This window comes from Pseudopipra pipra, chromosome 3 (genome assembly GCF_036250125.1).
Source record: "Pseudopipra pipra isolate bDixPip1 chromosome 3, bDixPip1.hap1, whole genome shotgun sequence".
Lineage (NCBI taxonomy): Eukaryota > Metazoa > Chordata > Aves > Passeriformes > Pipridae > Pseudopipra > Pseudopipra pipra.
This window is the reverse complement of record NC_087551.1, coordinates 66933499-66955596: the sequence shown is the minus strand read 5'-3', so window position 1 is coordinate 66955596 and position 22098 is coordinate 66933499. Positions and strand designations below refer to the sequence as shown.

General features: G+C 39.2%; 1 protein-coding gene across 1 annotated transcript in view; it reads left to right on the top strand.

Moving 5' to 3' along the window:
• The first annotated feature begins 15591 nt into the window (after positions 1–15591).
• The window catches only part of RFX6 (regulatory factor X6), a 35566-nt gene continuing 29059 nt past the window's right edge, over positions 15592–22098 (top strand). Inside the window, exons 1-4 of the mRNA XM_064649698.1 lie at positions 15592–16119; positions 16331–16487; positions 18106–18229; positions 19473–19534. Of these exons, the coding sequence (XP_064505768.1) occupies positions 15951–16119; positions 16331–16487; positions 18106–18229; positions 19473–19534 (512 nt within the window). The 5' untranslated portion in view covers positions 15592–15950. The remainder of the gene's footprint in view (positions 16120–16330; positions 16488–18105; positions 18230–19472; positions 19535–22098) is intronic.

The window sequence follows — 22098 nt, the reverse complement described above, 5'->3', positions numbered from 1 at the left end:
TTAAGTTAATAGTCATGGTTGTGATGCACACACATATGTAAGGGACTTCAGTGGGCTTTGGATCAGGTTCCGTACTTACAAGCCAGGCCGAGTCTGCTGCTGGTTAATGTGATAAACACAGAACAGTGGGAAATATTAGTCCTAGTTTTTACTTTCTTCCCCCTCTGACTGAGGACACCAGCACACAAAAAGCAGCTCCTGTGCTGTGCAAGAAATGGGAAGTAGCTGTTCTCACTGTCACCATTCCCCTCAGATTCACAGGAATCAGATGCTGTGCCAGGAGGGAACTGAGGAAAAAAAAAGCAGAGGCTGGACTCAGCTTTCATAAACTCCAACCATAAACACCAAAGTGAACCTCTTCAGGACAGAAACATGACTTATGCTAATAAACAATACCAACTCACTAAGGGACACAGATCTGACAATAATCCCTCTCTGATCTTGACATTGGTTTATTTCTCTGTTTTCTTGAAATGGCTTTTTCAGATTTTGTTTCTTTTGGTAGTATGCCAAAACGCTCTGAAAAGAACAGGCTCAGTCATAGCGTTTATTGTCTATTATGGTATAAAAGCCGGGTTTTACATAGAAAATTTGTGTCAACGATTATTTCCTGGCAAGCAAAAAGAGAACTGGGATGTCTGTTATGTATTCTTTCTGATAAGCATAATGCACACCATATAAGTTATTATATTTTGCTTGTTTTCTTGCTAGTCTCTTTGTAGTTAGAGTATCCATTTGCAACAGAGATATTTCTTGTAAATGCCAATGTAACGGACATATTACTTGCAAATGCAAATGTTAATCCTTAGTGAAGTGAACATTTGGCCTCTTTATTATAACAGTTTGTGTTTTTTTTCATCTGCCTTCTTTCTTTCCATGTGGAATTCTCACTGCTGGGTCAGTGCATATAGTAAACAGCTGCCTGCATTTTATTTAGTGTATCTGATCACATACTTTTATGGGCAGATGTCGATACTAGTTCATGCTGCTTCTGCACTGACTTGCAAAAATTCCAGCTATTCCAAAAGTTTTTCTCTTGACTTATAGCAGTGTTAACTGTAGTCAGACTCTGGCTCTGAGTTATGAGACATTCACTTGCCAATATTCATTTACTTGTTCTTTACCAGCCATGTAATGCATCCATGTTCCACATATTCTAGTGTTTCCTTTACCTTGCATATAACTTTGTATATAAAAACTTGTGTATACTTAAATGTAGCTAAAGCATAAGACTGGAACTAGCGATTTCCTTAAGCAAGCCACAAGAAATATTCAGCCACATGCCCTTTGTATAAAATGTAACTTTTAAAGGCTTAACACTAAGGATTAAGGATTCAATGAAAATATAGTACTGATCATTTGAAAATTCAGATTTGTTATAATTTATGATTAGAAACAGAAAAGGAACTTTACTCTGGCTGGTCTCTAAAAACCTATTAATTTCTATGGAAGAGGATTTTACCTACAAGTAAAAAACCTTTACTTGGTCACTTTGGAAAGTGGAAGTTGCCAAAATAAACATCATATATAATTGGTACATAATTTCATGTTATTTATAAAAACACCAGAAAATGAGGTATGCTTCCAATTCAACTACATAAAGTTTATGTCATAGTGTAGAGTTTTTTCAGATTTTATTGGTTTTTTTTGTTTTCAAGATCTATATCTCATAATTACTACTAGTGATGAGAAGTACTTAGAAGTCTTACTGAAATAGCTCAGCCTACTCTAATACTGCAGAATTGACTGGAATTGTTTGCAAATATCCTTTTTCTTTGGCACTTAAATGCAATAGAGATAAATGTACAGTACAAAATGTTCCTTGCTTCAAGTATAGTGACATATAATTGACACAACACTAAACTTTCACAGTTGTCTGCATAGGAGTATTTCCTGGTAGGTAGAATCAAGCATAGGATTCTTGAAGTACCATCATGTCTAGAAAACAGACTTGGACAGGCTATGGCTTTTGTGCAGAGGGAAGTTTTGCAACTGTCAATAGCTTGGTCAAGCAAAGAGAGACTATACTCTGCAGGAAACAAACACCAATATTTTGGCTGAACTTCTTGTCATAGTTGGTGTTTTTCATGGAGCAGTCAATGGCTTAGATTCCAATAGGAATACGTTTTCTCTGAAGGCCATTCAGTCATATACTGTTAAAGGAGAAAGACATTTTTCATTACTTTTTATTTTAAAATGGTTTTAATTGTGCTGTTTCCAAACGAACATACAACAGACAGCTAAATCCTCTGCCAGGCATGCACAATAGTTAAGGAAGAAAAGAAGAAATTTGGATATTCTCACCATTATTCAAAAGAGTAGGGTAACCTCTCCTCACTCAGACAGGACCTACACTGACATAATGGCAATTGCCCTGTTTGGAGAACCCAGCAGCATTCAAATAAAATCCTATCAGTTGTGTTAAGAATATTAAATATTGGTTAGCGTTGCCAGCTTTCTAGATCAATAGAACCATTGTATTTAACCCAATGATTTTGATTTACTGAGTTTCTTTTAAGGAAGTTCAAACAATGAGAAAAAAGCAGTGGATATCTCATTATTTAATTTCAATTACCTTTTAAAAATTCTACTATTTATTTGGATCCTGTATAGCTTAATATTAAATATTAAAATTAAAGAATAGGAAGATAAATACCTGTTATTTTGAAGTGTGGTATGTTATAAAACCAAACAAACATAAAAATTAAAAACACATCAACAGTGAAATGGAATTTGGAAACAAACTAACTCGATTTTCAAGTTCATTGGGTTTGTCCTCTAGAGGGTGTCAGCTGAGCTGCGTGGTGGTGGGAAGGATGAATCCTGTTTTTCTTCATCAGGTCACAATATTGTAATGTGCCTCTTGATGTTCCCTGAAAGTTGAATTTCCCCTGATGCAAATGACCATGTTGGAATACTTCTGGTGGAAAACTGAGATGCTGAATTGTCTGCATAGAGGAGGGCTATGACAGTGCCTTCAACCTGCTCCATGGACTTGTCAGGGCCATCCTGGGCAGCCTCACAGTAATTTTTTTTTTCAGAAAGTGTTTTAGTTAATAGTTTATGTTGTGTGTATTCAATGTACCTCTGTTATTTATGCTATAGTAGAATAAAAGAAATTAAAACAGAGTGGTGAAAGGGGAAATGTCTACATTTTTTTTTTAGTTCACATCAGAGAAATTTTTTTCACTTAACTTCTTTCTCGGATATTTTAATATACTTATATTAAATTTCAGGTTGAATACAATTTTGACATGAAAAATCAAGGGGATTCGAATTTTCTGATGTTGATGACAAACATTTTTAGCCATTCTAAAACTGAACTTACCTATAATTAACAGGTTTGTTTTTTTTTTTAAATAATCCAGCAAGGTTGCCCCTTTCCCACCCAGCCAAGATAGCCAGTTGCATAGGTTGGATGTAGGACAATTTTTCATAAAAACCAGCATAGTAGGCATGACCCAGCTTATTGAGATGCTGTTTTCAGAATTTTTCACCACGTTTTATTTCTCTCCTTTGTTCCATTTCCTTCTTTTAATTAAAAAACAAGAGAGCAAAAATGTCATTCATCTGTTGACAGTGTAAATATTTGGTCTCAGACTGTAGTGAAGGAGTCACCCACAGGGAAAGAAAACCTCTAGCTTAGGTATTCAGGCTTTCTCCTGGGAGACTGGAGGCCAGGGGTCCTTCTGCCAAAGACTATCCCATACTGACATCTTTCCTACATAAGGGAGGGGACTCAAATCTTTCTTCTCCCAGTGCCTTCTACTCACTGGAATGCCATTGACAATTTTTTTGAGAAAGTACTTCTAGCCTGAGCATTAAGAACCCTCCTCAGAGACTCATATAGCCAGAAATACCGGGGGGTGTATTGGCTAGTATATTTGGCATGTTTTGGAAACACCTATACGCAAGAAAGTCAGGCTGTAGATAACTCACATGAAAATGCTAATGGCAAGCAGGTATGAAGTTGGTTTATAGGGATTTAGAAATATAAGTGGTTACGATTTTTAGACATCTCAAAAGGAATGGATTGTGGAGGATCTGAGTGTGTTGGTTTTGAATACAGGCTGTTAAAGGGACAGATTACCTAAATCAGCTGAGGTCACTTGTTCTGTTCAGCCTGAAGAAGATGAGACTGAGAGGAGACCTCTTCACAGTGTCTAAAACTTCCTTGTGAGGGGAAGGGGAGGGATAGACACTGATCTCTTCTCTGTGTTGACCAGTGACAGGACCTGAGGGAATGGCCTGAAGTTGTGTCAGGGGAGGTTTAGGCTGGCTATTAGAAGAATGTTCTTCAACCAGAGGTTGGCTGGAACAGACTCCCCAGGGAAATGGTCACAGCATCAAGTCTTGACTCTTGGGGATGGTTCTGTGCAGGGATTAGAGTTGGACTCAGTGATCCTTGTCAGTCCCTTCCAACTCGGCATATTCTGTCATTTTGTGAAATGGCCATAGCCATCTTGGTGACCTTGTGTTTATTCTCATTAAATCTCTTTTGCAAATAGCACTTAGTGATTTTTTTAAATCTTGCAGTGCTTGTCCCACATAAATTCCTTTAAAAATATGAGCACTTTCCTTCAGTTATTTTGGAGATAAAGCGGAAGTGATAGTATTAAACTGTAATTTCAATAAGAGATATGGAAAATGTTTTGAAAGCATGGACTGAAAGTCAGGTTGAACCTACTTTTAAGGGAATGCATGAATCACTAAAAGATAGCATGAAAATATTTGCCCATATGTTCAATTACTCTATGCAAATTTCAGAATAAAAACAAGTGAGAATTCATTTGCTTCCCTCCCTCAGCGTATTTTATCAAGAACACTTCTGGAAAATATGGATTTAAGACCCTTCAGATAGAGGAGGAAATCAAGTCCGTGTCTCCCAAATGTGCTGGCTGACAGTATCTGGAATGGTACACCAGGAAAAGAGCTGGTCTTCACTTGCCCTGATTTCATATGAGTCTGCATCTTGTCACTGTCTTGAAACCACATATCTGAGCTAGCACATAGCTGTTTATGTTCTCCCTTAACACTGAGTTATTTAACACAGCAAAAGATATCTTGGGATTGGATTAGAGGATTTCCAGAATTCCCTTCCAACCTCAGCTATTGTGTGATTCTTTCATAAGGGAGGTATAGGTGTCCAAGGATGCCAAACTATAGAAGACCCAAGTGAGATCTGAGGGTTCTCTCAGGACAAACTACTGTAGGCAGTCCTGAGCTCAGCCAGCGTGTCTTGAGAAACTCTGTTTCTGAGAACCTAAATCTCTTTGTTTGTACAGGGAGCTCCTTACGCAGCTGTAAGGAGCTCTGCAGGTAAAGGACAAGATTCCTGAAGAGAGAGATAATTTATGCCTTAGTTAACTCAGTTCAGGTTTTACACTTATTGATTCAAGGTTGTTGTTGCAATCTCTCAGCCCTGAATGCTGAGGGCGGTAGAAAAACTATGATTACCTTCATTAATTCCAAGAAGAAACAATTTATGTCAGCAGCTATCCAAAAGACAACAAGAATTTACGAGCATCAACCAAGATGTTTTCAAGAGAAAAATTCGTTACCTATGTAGATGAAATAGTTATTGCCACACTGCCAGACAGAAATTTCATGATTTCATGAAAAAGCAAGGCATTTTTATTTGGAAAATGAAAAAAAAAGTTAGTATTTTCCTAAAGGTAATTTCCTAAAGGTATTTAAATATCCCTATGTTTAAAAGACAGAGATATCTACCAGTGTTTTCTGTTAGATGGAGCCATTTTGAAGTCTGAGAGGATAAGCATAAAACCTTGTACTACATATTTGTCTAAAGATTTCACTTCTTTCAACAGCAGAGGTGTTTTATATTATCCAGAGGAGTAGCAAGAAAAAAGAACTTCAGGAGTTTTAGTCTAAGGCATATAGTGTTTTCCCATATGTTTCTTTGGATTTTTTGTTTGATTTTTTGTTTTGTTTTTAAATCAGAATGGTTTTCTTCTTTTCACACATAGTTTCTTTATGTAAATTCCCACCACTCACTGGGGAAGCTCTGTTTTCACATCATTCCTAGTGATAAGAAAAATCATATTTGTGTGGCACCTAATATCTTGTTCAAATATTTTCTCTACCTCAAATACATTGAAATACATACACTGCATTTCAATGTAGATACTACTGTTCTTATGTGGCTACAGAATTCTTTGACATTCGTTTGTCCAAGAAGTCCCATGTGGGCAGCAGTTTCTTAGATATATGGAATAGTTCAATCTAGTTTCAACTCCTCTGCCATGAGCAAGGACATCTTCCACTAGACCAGGTTGCTCAGAGCTCCATCCAACCTGGCCTTGAACACTTCCAGGGATGGGACAACTTCTCAGGGTGACCTGTCTCACTGTCTCACCTCTCTCATAGTAAAAAATGTCTGCCTTATATACAAAATGTATTGACCCTCTCTCAATTTAAAGTCACTGCCCCTTGACCTGTCACTACAGGACTTGGCTAAAGTCTTTCTTCATCCTTCTTGTAAGTCCCCTTTATGTACTAAAAGGCTGCAAATATTTTCTTGTTGTTCTTGAGACAATATTTTATTTTAAAAGGCAATCTCATTATTTCCACGTATGAGCATTCATAAATCATCAACCAGGCACAATAAAAACATGATGATGATAATAATGATAATGATGATGATGATGATGGTGATAGTGATATTGATGGTAGGTAGATGAGTGTAGATGATGACGGTTCACATTAGAGTCTGTGAATATGTCTGTAGGTTAATGAGAGATGATTCATAATAACATGATTCTAAGTGAGGCAGTAAGAAAGGTCTCTGTAGAGATGCCATGTCTAGAGATGTCTAGTCCTATCTCATTGAAAAGAAACTAGGAAATGGAAAACTAAATTATTTTCTGGATTACACAAGAATAATTTACAGCTTAATTCTGCAGAGATATTTTGTCTATACAAGACTGATCTGTACCCTCCAGATATGAAACATGACAGATCTCAAGATTCAGTGTGAGATTATAACATTTAGAAATGCCCCAATCATACCTCCAAATTCAAAACACAATGTAATCTGGAAAGTACCAAGGTCTTTGAAGTTTTCATAGCAGTTTTAATACATGGCAATGTAGCATATTCATTGTATTATTAGAAAATAAATGTTAATACAAGCATGAAAGAAATGTAAAGCAAATTTTAAGGTCAGAATTATTTAATCCCATTAACCCAACACAAATATTTTGAAAATTACATAATCTCCAGAGTTTCTCATCAGGAATTTCATTCCCATGAGGCCTTTCTTATTCTCACTAGGTCTAACTGTTACTCATTCTGGTTTATTTATGTTATTTCTGATTTGTAAACAGTGCATTTCCAAGTGTCTTGTTTTTAATGAAGTGTAGCAGTGGCATTTAATTGGAATTTAGATAAATGAGCATACAGATCCATGTCTATTTTCTTCAAGTTTATATGCATATATCTATGAAAAATTAAAGAGGTAGATAGATAAAAACCAAAGACTTGTCCTTGTTACCACGTCCTATCACTCTTCAGCCCAAATAGAAGGAATGTATTAAGTGATCAACAAAGTTTCTTTGTGGATTCCTCTGACTATTGAAATAATATGATATGGTTCAGTGGGTATGCTGGTATTTGGTCAAAGGTTGGACTTGATGATCTTGGAGGTCTTTTCTAAGCTTAATGATTCCATAATTCTATGAAAATAATCCAGAGAAGGGTAATGAAGCTAGTGAAGGTTCTGGAGCACTGAAGCGTCTTATGAGGAGTGGCTGAGGGAGTCGGGGTTGTTTAGCCTGGAGAAAAGGAGTCTCAGGGGAGACTTTGTCTCTCTCAACAACTACCTGGAAAGGAGGCTGTAGATGGGGGAGAATCAATCTTTTCTCTCAAGTAACAAGTGATAGGACGAGGAAAGTTGAGCCAGTGGAGTTTTAGATTGGATATTAGGAAATATTTCTTCACTGAAAGGGTTGTCAAGCATTCAACAGGATGCTCAGGGAAGTAGTGGTATCATTGTCCCTAGAAGTGTTCAAAAATGTGTAGATGTGGCGCTTAGGGACATGGTTTAGTGATGGAACTGGCAGTGTTAGGTTAGTGGTTGGACTTGAGGATCTTAGAGGTCTTTTCCGACCTTAATGGTTCTATAGTTCCATGATTCTATGAAAAGTATTATGAGAGAATCTTACAAAGAGCCCTTACAAAGAAAAAACTGTACCTGTAAAAAACTGAGGGCTTCTTTGTTCTGTGGAAGATAATTGTAATGACCTTTTTATAAATACCGTAGAACCATCATTGAACCATATTTTGTTTGGGTTGGAAAGGACCTTTAGAGATCATCTAGTTCCAAAACTCCTACCATTGGCAGGGGCAACTTCTACAAGACCAGGTAGAAGTTTAGAGCACCATCCAGCCTGGCCTTGAACTATTCCAGGGATGGGGCATTCACAACAACGTCTCTGGGAAATCTGTTCCCATGTATTACCACCAGTATCAGCGTGTACTATCAGCGTGTATCAGCGTGTACTATCACTTGTAATGCTTCTGAAGTTTGAGACTGTAAGCCTCTATAGCACACTATGCATAAAAAGAAACAGTTCTTCCCCTCAAAGATTTTAATGCTAACTGAACCCAAGGAACTACTTAGCATCGTTTTACAGACAGAGCAGGTGACTTTTCCAAGGGCAAATCACACATGCTAAAAGCAAGCAATAAAACCTGCCTCTTAGAGCACCCTTTACTGAGTGCCATCATAATAATCCACCCATCATTTCAGTGTGCCATTAACATTCATTATGCCATGCACATGTTGGTTCAGATTGCAGTGGGATGTACTGCTAATTCCTGCACAAATGTTCTGTTCACTTAATCTGTTGATAAGAGACACAGCAAAGACCTTTCTGATGTTTTCAAAACATGTAGCAGGTGGAACAGGTGGTGTTCAAGGTGTTCAAGGTGAAGGAAAGGACTAGCTCAGGTTCACTGGAGCTAAGGAGGTACTCAGCCGTCTGGCTCGGTGTATTAAACAGAGTAGGAAATGGGTAAGCTTGCTTATTTAATGCCAGTGTTTTGGGAAGCACCCTGACCACCAGGAACCTGACCATTACTGAGCATATCTAGTATCTCTTTATGAAGGAATCCATATCAATGTAGATTCTCTGCATCATGCAAGGCTTCATACTGTGCCCTCACCAGGACATGACTAGGTTTCTGTCCTCTATCTCAGCTATCCCAAGGATCTTGTCTTTGGCCAGTATTTATGCTCAGAAGCTCTGAAATAGCATGACCACACTGTGGTTGAAGACAGATCTTTGACAGTAAACAACATAACTTCTCTGACACAGATAATAGAATTCATTTTCCTCCAGAACAGACTCCAGAATCTGTTACCAGCAAGAACTTGTGATTTTACTTAGAGCACAGTATTCTGTGACTGTGTACATGCTAGTGTTTACTTAGCAAATAAGGACCTAATCAAGATCCCATTGAAGTCAGTGGGAAGGATCCTATTGCCTCTGGATCAGGCACTGAATTGCTTTTACATTGTCTGTCATTAAGTATAGTGTACCTATTAAATGCCTTTTAAAATATTGTCCAAATATATAATACAAAAAGAAAATCATAATTTTTTACCTCTGTCCCAAAATTTAAAAATAATTGGCTATAATGTGTCCATTACTGGGAAGCACCATTTTATCAGTGACAATAGGGACCAGTGACAGCAAACACTTGGTTCCTAACCTTAGAAAACTCTTGCTGAAATTATTGTAACTCAGAGAATAGAAAGTGCAGGAATCTCTCTCCATCCAGGAAACAGCCTCATCCCCTTATCATTCAAAGCCTGACTCCTTCATCTCACCACAGAGCATATGGTACAAATGGGAATATGCAAAGGGGCAGGACCGTGGTCTTGTTTCCAGGTTAATTGAGGGCCTGAGCAACTTCCAAGTGAAGGCACTGTCTGTCCCTGATGCTTTGTGTAGACTGTGGCTAATCAATCTCAACGGAAAAAAAAAAAAAGATTTTCGAGGCAATTCAGCAGATTTTATTGCTACAAAAGTGAGGAAATCTTGCTCCGCTCCACTTGAGTCTCATTCTCACATACTCTCTCCCTCCTCTATCCTACTCCATCCTCCTTCTCTTTCCCTCAGTCACAGTTATACCATCCCACCCATATTCTATCTCTTCACCGAAATGTCAGAAAGCTCTTAATTGTTTTTTTCTACTCTTGTTTTTTGTTATTTCAGTGAATTAAACTGACACAGAAGTGTGTGACAAGTGCTGAAGCTGACACAATGTTAGCAGTGGGAGTGTGTGGCCAGGAATAGGGTGGACAGAGACACACAGAAGGGAAAACCAACCTGTTTTTGGCAGTGGTGAGCTGTCTGTGAATGAAGGAATTAAGGGAGCTGTACCCAGCTGGTGGTAGAGCCCTTAGGCCTCAGCTTTGCATAAAGAGAATAGTCCCTTGACTTTAGTGGTTTGCTTCTGTTAACACCTATTTAGCAGTTGTTTGCAGATAGGCTAGGTATACAAGAATAAGTGCTGCTAATAGAGCTGCTTGGAGTATCTGCAGAAACTCTCAAAACCACTTCTTAAAGGGTGAACATATTCTCTAAGCTCAGCTCTATTCTTGCATCATTCATAGAGAAACGCGAGATGTTTGTATAGCTACCCACTGAAAAACTTGGCAGGCCTCCTTACTATTCTTTTCCTGGATGCTGCCCACCAAAGCACAGTGCAAATACATGAATAGTGAAGTGCCTATTCAGTCTGTAAGCTTGTAGGAGTATGTACTTATATGAATACAAACATTTTCTCCCAGTTTGGTAAAGAAAAAAAGAATACATTCTGGAAAATGGCATTTCAATATCAAGACAAGTAACCTGAGATAACTGTTTAACAACAACTTGCAAGAGAGGTAAGCATGGAAAATTTTTACTTACATGTAGCTACATAAGGTCAAACTACACAGTTTACCTAGACTACCTACAGAGTATAGAGTCTCACTCTGGATAGAGGATAGACTGGATAACTGTGAAGGGATTAGTGTAATACATAGTTTATGTATTTTGAAGTTTGTTCTTTGAGAAGAAATAAAGAACAGTCCACTTTATAAAAAAAAAGGGTTTTCATTTAAAGATCATAGGAATAGGCAATGAGCAAAATACCTAAATGTAGATCATAGGAATAGGCAATGAGCAAAATACCTAAATGTAGAGACAGACATGTTTGGCTTTATCAGCTGGAGACAGAGCAGGAAATATATTATTAAACATCACCATCTACTGGATGCCAATAACTGTTCCTTACAAAGGAAACCGTAAGCTTCTATGCTGAATTAACTTGTCAGACAAGCCTCTGCTTTCACAGATCTGACATTGCTTGTGAAGTTATTGTCAAGCCAAGGTTTGTGGACCTTTTCAGTACCAAGCTGGGAAAAGATTTTCAGCATTATGAAAACAAACTCAGAAAGTTCGGGTTGCTATAATGCAGGCTATGAAATTGCTAATAAGGCAGAATGGGAACTGATAAAAAGAAGGTGAGTGTAGTCAGATGTGAGGGCAATAGCATCTTCTGGATAATCAATTTGTTTCCTTGTGGTATTTTTGTGTAGATAAACACATGCATGTGTACCACACAGAGCTCCATGGTTGTCCCCCGGGTAGTTCATGCTGACTGTAGCTCCATGGTTTTGAATATTAACATTTTACTCTCTCGGCTGCACAGAAAAAGTTCAAGCATATCTCTGCGATTTACAGCATCAAGACTGGGAGGGGGTTTCACAGAGCTTGCTGAAGTCAAAAGGCACCAGTGCAGATTGCACTCCCCTGCTTTAGCTGCTAGACAGGACTAGCTGGGCAACAAAAAATGCTCCTTCCCTTCCCCACTGAGAGAGAAGTCCCCGGCCACACAGTTAAGGGTCCTTGCCTGATGCCCTCCCCCTGCTTTCACATCTCTCTCCACCTCTTTTTACTACAAGTGTCAGAGAAGCCACAGCACTGAGTGGTAGCAGCGGGTGAAACAAGTACCCTCCTCTGTGGTAGAATAGAGATCCAATGGAAAAGTGGTAAAATTTGAGGGCCCTCCTCTTTCTTTCCCTTTGCTTTCTCTAAGGTTTCATTTTGTCGCATTCACAAAAACCGGTGACTTGAGACACCAGAACTAAACAAATTCTTTAGAGAAATTACTTAGAAAAAGTTGCTGAGGTATAAGCACACTGAGAAGGGCTCAGAAAGAAGCTGCAATAAGAACGCAAAACCAAAGAATTTTTCCTTATTAGTGAGTGATGACCCGAAGCCATCATTACAACTATTATATCAAGAAGAATGATTCAATTACTATTGAAAACAGCAAATCTAAATTATAGACCCTTTAATTAATAAGTAGATATTAATCTAAAGAAATCTGTATGATAAAAATATCTATTCCTGGTTATACCCTTGCAGAAGATGTTGCCAGTGACAGTGTGAAATGCAGGAGATTTTAGCTAATGCACTACATTTTTTTAATTTTCAAGACCAAAATACTGTCAAAAAGTAAACGCTGAGATGTGGAAAGGACCAAAATAAGTGGGAAGGCTGTCTTGTTTGAATTGGTGGTGGTTAAAACTGTTTCTTGTAATTTTACAGAAAACCAGAAATGGAGCTTCAGAAAGAGCTAAATATGTTCATGCTATGTCAAAGCAGAGAGAATGACAAACACTGACAATAACGAGAAATTACTTTATTATTTCCTTGTATAGTACTGGTATGTACCATACTCTATTGTTATTGTACTATCAGCATATTTGGAAAGAAATAGGTGTTAGAACCTACCAAATAGTCCTGACATCAACACCCTATAAAAGCCACTGTGTAGTTCATTTTTCTGGGGAGGATATGAGGTGAAACAGTTTCCAACACTTAGGTAAATATCATGCAGTTACATGAGAACAGATCAATAACAAATTGCACTTCTATTGCTTCATTTACCTTCTAAACATTTTGAGGTTCAAAATAGAGAACCCCTCAAGTAGATTGTTGTTACTGGCAAGTCACACTGATACAAATAAGTTTAAAAATGTTTTGTTTTAATGTGCTGTGTTGGCAACAAGAAAAAGCAAGATGAAATGGTGCAATACTTGAGTGCTGATATAAAAGATATTTCAGATGTATATTTTAGAAAAAAATAATTCTATTGTGCTACAAAGCACATGTGTCTATTTACTCCAGACTGTATAACAGAATCTGTTGAATTTTGGTGGGATTACACCATTACAAAATTCTCCTAAAACTAAGCAAGGCTTTCTAGGCTCTCAGGACAGACAAGAAAGAGAAACAAATTTGTTGAGAAAATGGCTTGTTCCACTGGGTAATGTGTCTGGTATGAATTATCCCTGGGATACACCTTTTCTTCTCCACTGACTATAAAGGGAGACTAAGATGAACAGATTAGACACAGAAAACTTACTCTGAGACAGTTAGGCAAGAGGTATCACATGCTTCAGGGACAAATCACTGAACCATAGATTAGTTTGGATTGGAAGGGACCTTTAACACTCACCTAGTCCAACCCACCTGCAATGTGCAGGGACACCTTAAGCTAGATCAGGTTGCTCAGAATCCTGCCCCATCCAGCTCGACTTTGAAAGTTTCCAGGGATGGGGATCAGGCATCTACCCCATCTCTGGGCAATTCTATCTATCTATCTATCTATCATCTATCTATCTATCTATCTATCTATCTATCTATCTATCTATCTATCTATCTATCTATCTATCTATCTATCTATCTATCTATCTATCACTCTTTCTCTCTCTCTCTGCAATTCTTGAAGAGGAAAACTATAAAGAAACAAAGAGATGTAGATGTATGTTTTGACCATTCTACTTCATAATTAGATTTTACTCAGTAATGAACAATGTGTTAGGATCACAATTCTCAATGGACACCCCACAAAATAATAATAAAAATTTCTAGGCACTGGCAATGCTGTAATGTCCATAGTACTTATGGCTCCAGCTAGCCCAGTTCTATACCTTCCCCCTCTTTTCTGTCTTCCAAAGGCTGAAATCATACATTTGGGTTGACTGTTAACTCCAGCAGCAGGGAGCTTAGACGTGGGGTAGGATTGTCCACTGCCATAGCTTTTGGTGTCCCTCTTTTCCTTCAGCAGGATTACAAATAGCTGTTGTCCCAGGGTAGAACCTAGCTGCCCCCTGGGCTGGACCCCTCACTCAATTAATCTCCACTCAATTAATTTGGTCCACTTGTGGACCAAATGCTGAAGTGCTCAGGCCAGTGAAAAGTCACAGAAAAGTCAGAGAGTCAAATGCTGTTTCACCATAACCTCAAACAAAGCCATTGGGACCAGAAGATGAACTGTCACAGTGAGTTACACTAAGAATTGATGCACTGACACAGGCAGGTATGGACAAAGTCATATGTAGCATCACTTAATGAAGTAAGACAGAGACACGGGAACAGTGAGGACATGTTTGAATAGAGTAACCAGCAAGGAAAGAAATATATTTTGCACAGTGAAGGGAAGAGGTGTAAGCAGAACAGCAGAAAGTTCAGGCTAAATGCCATCTTTGACTCTAGGACCCTCTCACATGCCTTCCTCATTTCTGAAGACCATTGTTTATTACTTATGAAGAGGTTTTGGGCTTTTGGCAGATATGAGCACACCTGGGGTTTTATTAAACATGGATGAAATAGATGATGGCTGACAGCTGGTCTGAAAATGTATCTGTGCAGGAGTGGAAGTGGTCGTAACCTGCTGCTTTGTAGTGCTGGTGGGATCAATGACTTGAGGTGCAACAGAAGACTGGAGGAGAGTAGAAGACAGAACAGCTCTTCACAAGTTTTTTGTCTGTGACAGACCGACACTACTTGATGGCTAGAAGAATGCCTCTCAATTAATCCTAGACGATATTTCAAGGCTACTTGTTACCACAAGCTATACTAAATTTCCTGGTCCTTATCTGGAGGAGCACAACACTCAAGATTTTGCTTGAATGAGAACATATTAAAACAGTGGATGTTGCAGCGATCAGACTAATTTTCTATACTACTGACAATTTTGCTCTCTGAAAAAAGCAGGGACCGTCTTTCTCTGGTTGTCTCCTGCCATCTCTCAGTCAGCATGCTGAAATGGAGCAAAGCAAAGACACGTCTGCCATATGAATTTGACTTTGTACGGACTGAAGATGTTTTGTTTAATCACCCACAAAACTACACTAGGAATTAAGGAAATACTGGCAGTGATAGACAGAGCCCAGAAGGGTCCAACGACCAGCTTCCCTCGTCTTGGTCTTGCGGCCGTCAGGAGGCTGCTGCGCAGAGTAAAGCACCCATCGGTCACCCCTCTCCCTCCTCCAGAGGGGAGGATGAGGACAGCATCCGCGGCCACCTTCTGCCCTGAAGGAATGAGGGGAGCCTCGAGGCCCCCCCTTGGCCCCGTCGCGGCGGAGCTCCCTGACACAAGCAGGAGCCACTGCCGACAGGAGTTAATCATTAAGTCCCCAGCAGATCCGCTCCTAGCCGGCTCCCCTGAACCTCCCGGGCCTTCAGCCGTGCCCTGTCCCCTTCTGGCCTGACTGAGCACCGCGGCGGGAGGTGAGGCGTGAGGCAGGGACGGAGACAACTCCCCGCTGCCTCCCGACAGCCACCTCCGGGAACCCGTCCGAGGCGGAGCCCCCTCTGCGGGCGCGGCCGTCTCTGCCCGCAGGGGAGCGATGCAACCTCCCTGGAAGGCGCCGTAGGGCACACCTGTCCCCCGCCGCCGCCCCCGCATCGCCTCTCCTCCCCTTCGCGTCGGTTCTCGGCTGACACCGTGTCCCGCCGAGGCGACAGAGCCCCAGCCCATGCCGCAGCCGACGCCCCCCGCGCCCTGAGGCCACTGCCGCCACCGCGCCCTCTGCCCCGTCTCCTCCTGCCGCCCATGGGGCAGAGCAGGGTCCGGTGAGGAGCATGGCCAAGGGGCCGGAGCAGGAGGACGCCTTCCTGCACCTCCCAGCCGAGCAGGCGGTGCCCACCGACGGGCAGGAGGAGTGCTACGGGGGGCTGCTGGGGCGCGGCTTGCTGCCCTGCGCCCAAGAGGGGCTGTCGGGGCCGGCGCTGCCCGCCGGCATCAAGGCAGGTAAGAGGCGGGTGCTGGCAGCGTCCCCGGCTCAGCCCGCGGGCAGGGCGGGTGCGGCAGCCGGGCCGAGGAGCTCGGGGTCTGGCGGGGGGCGCTGCCGGGCCCGTCCCCTCGGCCAGCGGCGGGCAGGGCGGCGGGTGGGAGGGGGTGGCGTGTGGCCGGACCGTAACGATGCCCTCGGGTTTCTCTTCTTGTCGGCCCTGGCCCTCAGAAACACACCTCAGCAACGAAGCCTTCTCCTCGGAAGAAGAGGATGCGGATCCTCGCGACGGCGCGCTGACAGCCGCCGACCAGAGCCCGTCTGCGAAGAAGAGCATCACGCAGATCATGAAGGACAAGAAGAAGCAGACGCAGCTCACCCTGCAATGGTAGGGCCCCGGCGGCCAGCCCCCGCTGCCCGCCCCGGCCCCTGGGCCGGCTCTGGCCCCGGGCCCGGCCGCTCGGCGGGGACCCCGCGGCTTCAGCACCGAGCCGTCAGACTCAAAGGGACCTTTCTCTAACAGCTGATCCGGCAAAGAGGGTGACATCTCACAGTTATTTTAGAAATATTTGTCATTTGTGGGGTGTTTGGTTAGTTGGCTTAGGGGTTGGGTTTGTTTTGGTTTATTATATTTTTTTTCTTATCAGCCTTCCCTACGACTAAGTACATACATCCCCAAATTTCTGATTTTTTAAATTATCAGAGGTTTGTTAGCTAACAGAAGTCTCTGTCGGATTCTCACAGTACATGGCTGGGGATGAAATGTATCAACAAAACGTAGAAATGAAACACTGTTCAAGGATTACATATGTGAATGGCTGTTTTAATTGTCCTTTAAGGCTATATGACAGATTTTCACTGTCTTATAATGTATTTCTTTTACATTTTATTCTACTACTCATGGAAGCCCTAACTTTGCTTCATTTTATCTGGGGAAAAAAGTTAACCAAATAAGAGGTCAAATTCTGCAGACAGTAATTGATAAACATTTCTATTAAAGTGCACTTGAAATTAGGGAGGAGTGCTGTTGAATTAAATGGGAACTTAATTAGCACATGCAGACTGTAAATAAAGATTTTTTTTTCCTTCTAACTGAAAAATTAGACTAATCTAAATGATTCAGTTTCTTAGTCTATTTTACATCTGAGTTCTAAGCGTAAATAATTAAGTCTGGTGAATCAGTTCAAAATTATTCAGTATGCAGTGTTTACTGTACAGTATTTTCTTACAGATTTGTGTAATTTGAGAAATAAATTTTTTTGCACATCATGCCAGGAGTAGGGAATAATGTAAAATGATAAAGAAAGAAGCCAACAGGACAGCAGCGAAACACCCAAAGGTTCCGTTCATGTGAAGACAGCCAGGTTTTTACTTAGGTTTTTAAAATTTTACTTTAATGACCATTACTTGTCACTTGCATTCTGTAAATTATTGGGAAACTACATAAAAATGCACCTCCTTCAAAAAAGCCTGTTCTCTGATTTTTCAGTATGATTTGGTCAAGAAGCAGTTTTCAGGTCCAGAGTGGAAATTAGAAACCAAAAGGAGGAAGAAAAGAGACATTAGCTCAAGTGTTAAGGATACAGTGGGACAGAAAATGCAAGTCCAGATCCCTGCTCTTAAGTCCTTTCAATGGACAGACTTAAACCTAGGTCTTTCATAGTCTAGTAAGTGCTCTTATTTTTGGACTAAGGCTGGCTCCTAGTTGATGATAATTTAATTATTCATATAAAGCAAAAAATCCAGACATTGAAAGACATTCATGAAGAAAAGGGACCTGGCTCCAGGTTTTTCATATTCTGCAACTAACCTAAGCACCAAGTGTGGAGTCAGTCTGTAGTTCTGTGTTGTTCACCATGAAACTTATCTGTGTACTGTGATGGAATTCTTCAGTAAAATTTAAAAAAGAACAACAAAAAAAATGACAGCAGTACCAAAAAATGGAAAATACAATCAGGAGAAACTGCATGTTGCATCTTACTCTGACAGTTTCTTTCTCTACACAGGCTGGAAGAAAACTACATTGTCTGTGAAGGAGTTTGTTTACCAAGATGCATCCTTTATGCACATTATTTGGACTTCTGCAGAAAAGAGAAGCTGGAACCTGCTTGTGCTGCAACTTTTGGGAAGGTAACAAGTAAATGCCTTCATAATTTTTTAGATTAATCGTTTGACAGTCACAATTTAATACACTTATGTCAAAATTCCTCTGAAATTCACATGTTTTCTACTGCTAATGTTCATGGAATCAGACTAACTACAAATGCACTGTCTCAGTGGGGTTTCATAACATCACCTTTTGGAGACCGAAACTGAAATTACCTTTTATTTATTGTTATTCTTTAAAAAAAAAGGCTTCCTCTCTGAGTGCCTTTTTTTTTTTTCCTTTTTGTTGATGACAGTGATAGGTTCTTTCTGCAAAAACAAATTGGACATGGGAGACACATAATTACAGTGAAGGCAAAGTAAAGTGAGATGTGACACTAGAAGCAATACTAGAAGGGGAATAAAAATTAATAACACAAAGAGCTCCTGAATGAAAAATTGTCAATTCCACAATTTCTGCCCTTCCCTACAATTAATCCTGAAATAATTTAATGAAAGGGATATATGAACTCTCCAAATTAAATCCTGAGTATTTAGTGAAACAGGAAACCAAAAATGCTTCAAGGATCATCTTTTTTAAAACACTACTGATCTAGTAATGGTTTATACATAGCAAATTGCATTAATTTAATTGAATGATAATAATGGATTTAAAATCCCGTTTATAAAATGTTCGCTTCGTATATTTTCCTCTTGAATTGGATATATTGAGAAATTGTATGTCTAATTTTCATTACACGGTTTCAGTACAAATAAGAAAGACAATAGCTTTTCATTTAAACATTGTTTTGACAGTGACCTATTAGATGTATCTATTGGATCTACTTCTAGTACTGAATTAATTTTTCAGACCACACTTTTCAAATAAAAATCAATGTATTTCTAGTTGTTTCTCTTTGAAGACAGAATAGCTAGAGGGCAGAATTTTCCCTGTTTTTGTTTACATCTCTGAAGCAAAAGATAAAGTTGCATTTTAGGAACTTGAACGAAACAGGATCATGGTGAAGAAGGTTAGATTTTAAAATGTAACATTGAAAACAGAAAGGGAGAAAAGGTGGCAAGACTGCAGATACACAGCAAGATGGATGAGCGTGGAAGAAATCCTGAAGTGTGAAACATGCTTAATCATTTATGTTGTGCCATACATGTCACAAATATTTATTCATGAACAACCTTAGATCATATATTTACACTACAATTTTTCTATGAGCAGATTGCTAAGAAAGTATACCAGTGTTAAAAATTAATACAGTTATTTTCTCTTTAGACCATTCGCCAGAAATTCCCTCTCCTTACCACAAGGCGGCTTGGAACAAGGGGCCATTCAAAGTAAGGCACAATTATATTCACTTATGTGTATTCACTTATAGAACACATTTTAGGAATGACATGTATTTCCATGTCTCTTTAATAAATATTAATTGATGTAAATACTAATTATTCAGATTATACACTGCAAGTGATAAATTTCATGTACATTAAACTGACACTTAAATTCAAACTCGAAAGTTTGAATTTAAAAACATTGCTGTGGGTATAATTTCTAAAATCAAACTAAGTTTCTAAATCTTGTTATGGTATTTATAGATCCTTGCATTTGTTGAAAATATATGTCAAAATGTTAGATATAAAAAGCATTATATAATACATATATCTTTTTTACAGTTGGTCATCTTTCTATAAATAGATTTTATTTCCATTTTGCAAGCATAAAAACTTCCTTTGTGTTCTGTATGTAACAATATGGATTCACTTAAATACACTACAAAAAAATGTTGTTTTAACCTGAGAAGAAGGTATATGTCTGCTCTTTGTTGTGGGTATCTTACAAAACTCTAAAAAGCACACAACCTATAATGCAGTCATTTCATAAATCCAATTCATTTGTATATTTGATCTGTGGAACATTAGGTTGTAGGAATAGATCACAGATGATCCTATATCACCTATGGTGAAATGTTTATTAGTTCTGGTTCTGGCACTATGCTTTTGTCCATAACAATGTTAGTGTAAAACTGTTGTGAACAGTGGCAACAAACGTATTCCCTCACATCCATTCTGCTAATGAATAAGATAGAAAACTGGAATAAAAGTAGTAATAGAGGAAACTCAGACATTGTATGTTTGGGAAAACTCTTGATTTTGAACTACTTAGCCTTGAAAGACAAAGTTACTCAGATCTTTCAGTAGTTTATAAGCAAAACTCAAAGCAAATAGAGACTGAAAAGAAAAAAACCCTACAAGACTGGTTTTCCTAAGTGCTTTGCAATATACTAGAAATGTCTGAAAGAAACATTTTTTACTTTCATAATTCTTGGGGTTGTTACATGTTATATTTAATTTTCTTCTGCCTTACAAATACAAGAAATAGCTACTTGATTCCACCTTAGTTTTGCTGAAGAATGCATGTGAGATGTCATTTGTGGATTTTAGGTTTTGTTGCAGAAAAAAAGGAAAGTGGGGAAGAATATAAATTCCAAATTTTTACCAAGACATTCTATTTCTTGAGTATGCCTTAAGTGTTTATTTTAAAAAACCATTAATGAAAGTAAAATCCAAAGGAAACAAAGCCTGTATAGAACATTATTTTCTTTTCTTTTTTCTTTTCTTTTTTTTTTTTTGACAGAGGACAGTTCTTGTATAGTTTCTATCACAGAGTTACAAATTTGTAATCCATTGATCTTTTTTAGGAGATGGTACACAGTCTGCATTGTACAGAGGGAAACTGGAACTAAAGTTAATTTCTTTTTTTGTAGATGACCTATAGGTGCTGAATAGAGGGGTTTTGAGGAGAGCAACTATTAGAAAGCTTCTTTATTGGGGAAAAGAGGGATTTCTGTATTGTCTGCTGTGGTGAACTTAAGCTTTGGATGCAGGCATAAGATGATGTAGACAGAGATTTACAGATAGACATTTGCTGCTAATCTGTACAGGACTGTTTGACAACCTGCTAATTCATCAGTGTCTTGGTGAATTCTTGCTCAGGTTCATAATCCAACACATTTGGAGAACAACTTATAATGAATGAGATAATATAGGAAAAAGTCTCCTACATTCTCATTATATATTTGTTCTGACATATCTAATGGATTGATAAACAAGACCCAATCAGTAGCTAAACTTCCCAAATGTATCATGTGTCTGCATAATTTAAGCACAGTAATTCAACTTATATCAAGCAAATGAGTATGTTTCAAAGGGGTATCTAGCTACAAAAATTAATTGTTTGGGGACATGTGTCACTATATTCCACTTTTCTCTAAGGCATTTAAAAATGTTAGTATAGATATAACTCATGCCCAACATTTCTTCGGCAGTTTCCATATCCCTACTTACCTTGTTGGTATTATGTCCCAGATCATATGGATTAACTGTTCTTGAACAATTTCCTCAAAGGGGTGAGGCATCTGCTGGTTTTGTTTGAACATCTGGCGCTTGTTTCTCCTTATTTTTTTTATCAGAGTTTTCGTTAGAGACTTTTCCTCTGCAATTCTCATTTCCACTAAGATGCATTTACATTGATCTTGCTGTGTTAAAAAGATCCTCACAAAAGGCATAAATGACAATATCTCCAGTTCAGAAACTGAATACAACAGCAAGTAGTCATAGAGAAGTGGCAGTATAAATCATAGAATCATAGAGGCATAGAATAGTAGAATAGTTTGTGTTGGAACGGACCTTAAAGACCAGCTAGTTTCAACCCACTGCCACAGGCCAGGACACCTTCCACTACACCAGGTTGCTCAAAGCCCCATCCAAACTGGCTTTGAACACTTCCAGGGATGGGGCATCCACAGCTGCTCTGAGCAACCTGTGCCAGTGCTTCACCACCCTCACAGTAAAGAATTTCTTCCTAATATCTAATCTAAACCTACCCTCTATCAGTTCAGTGA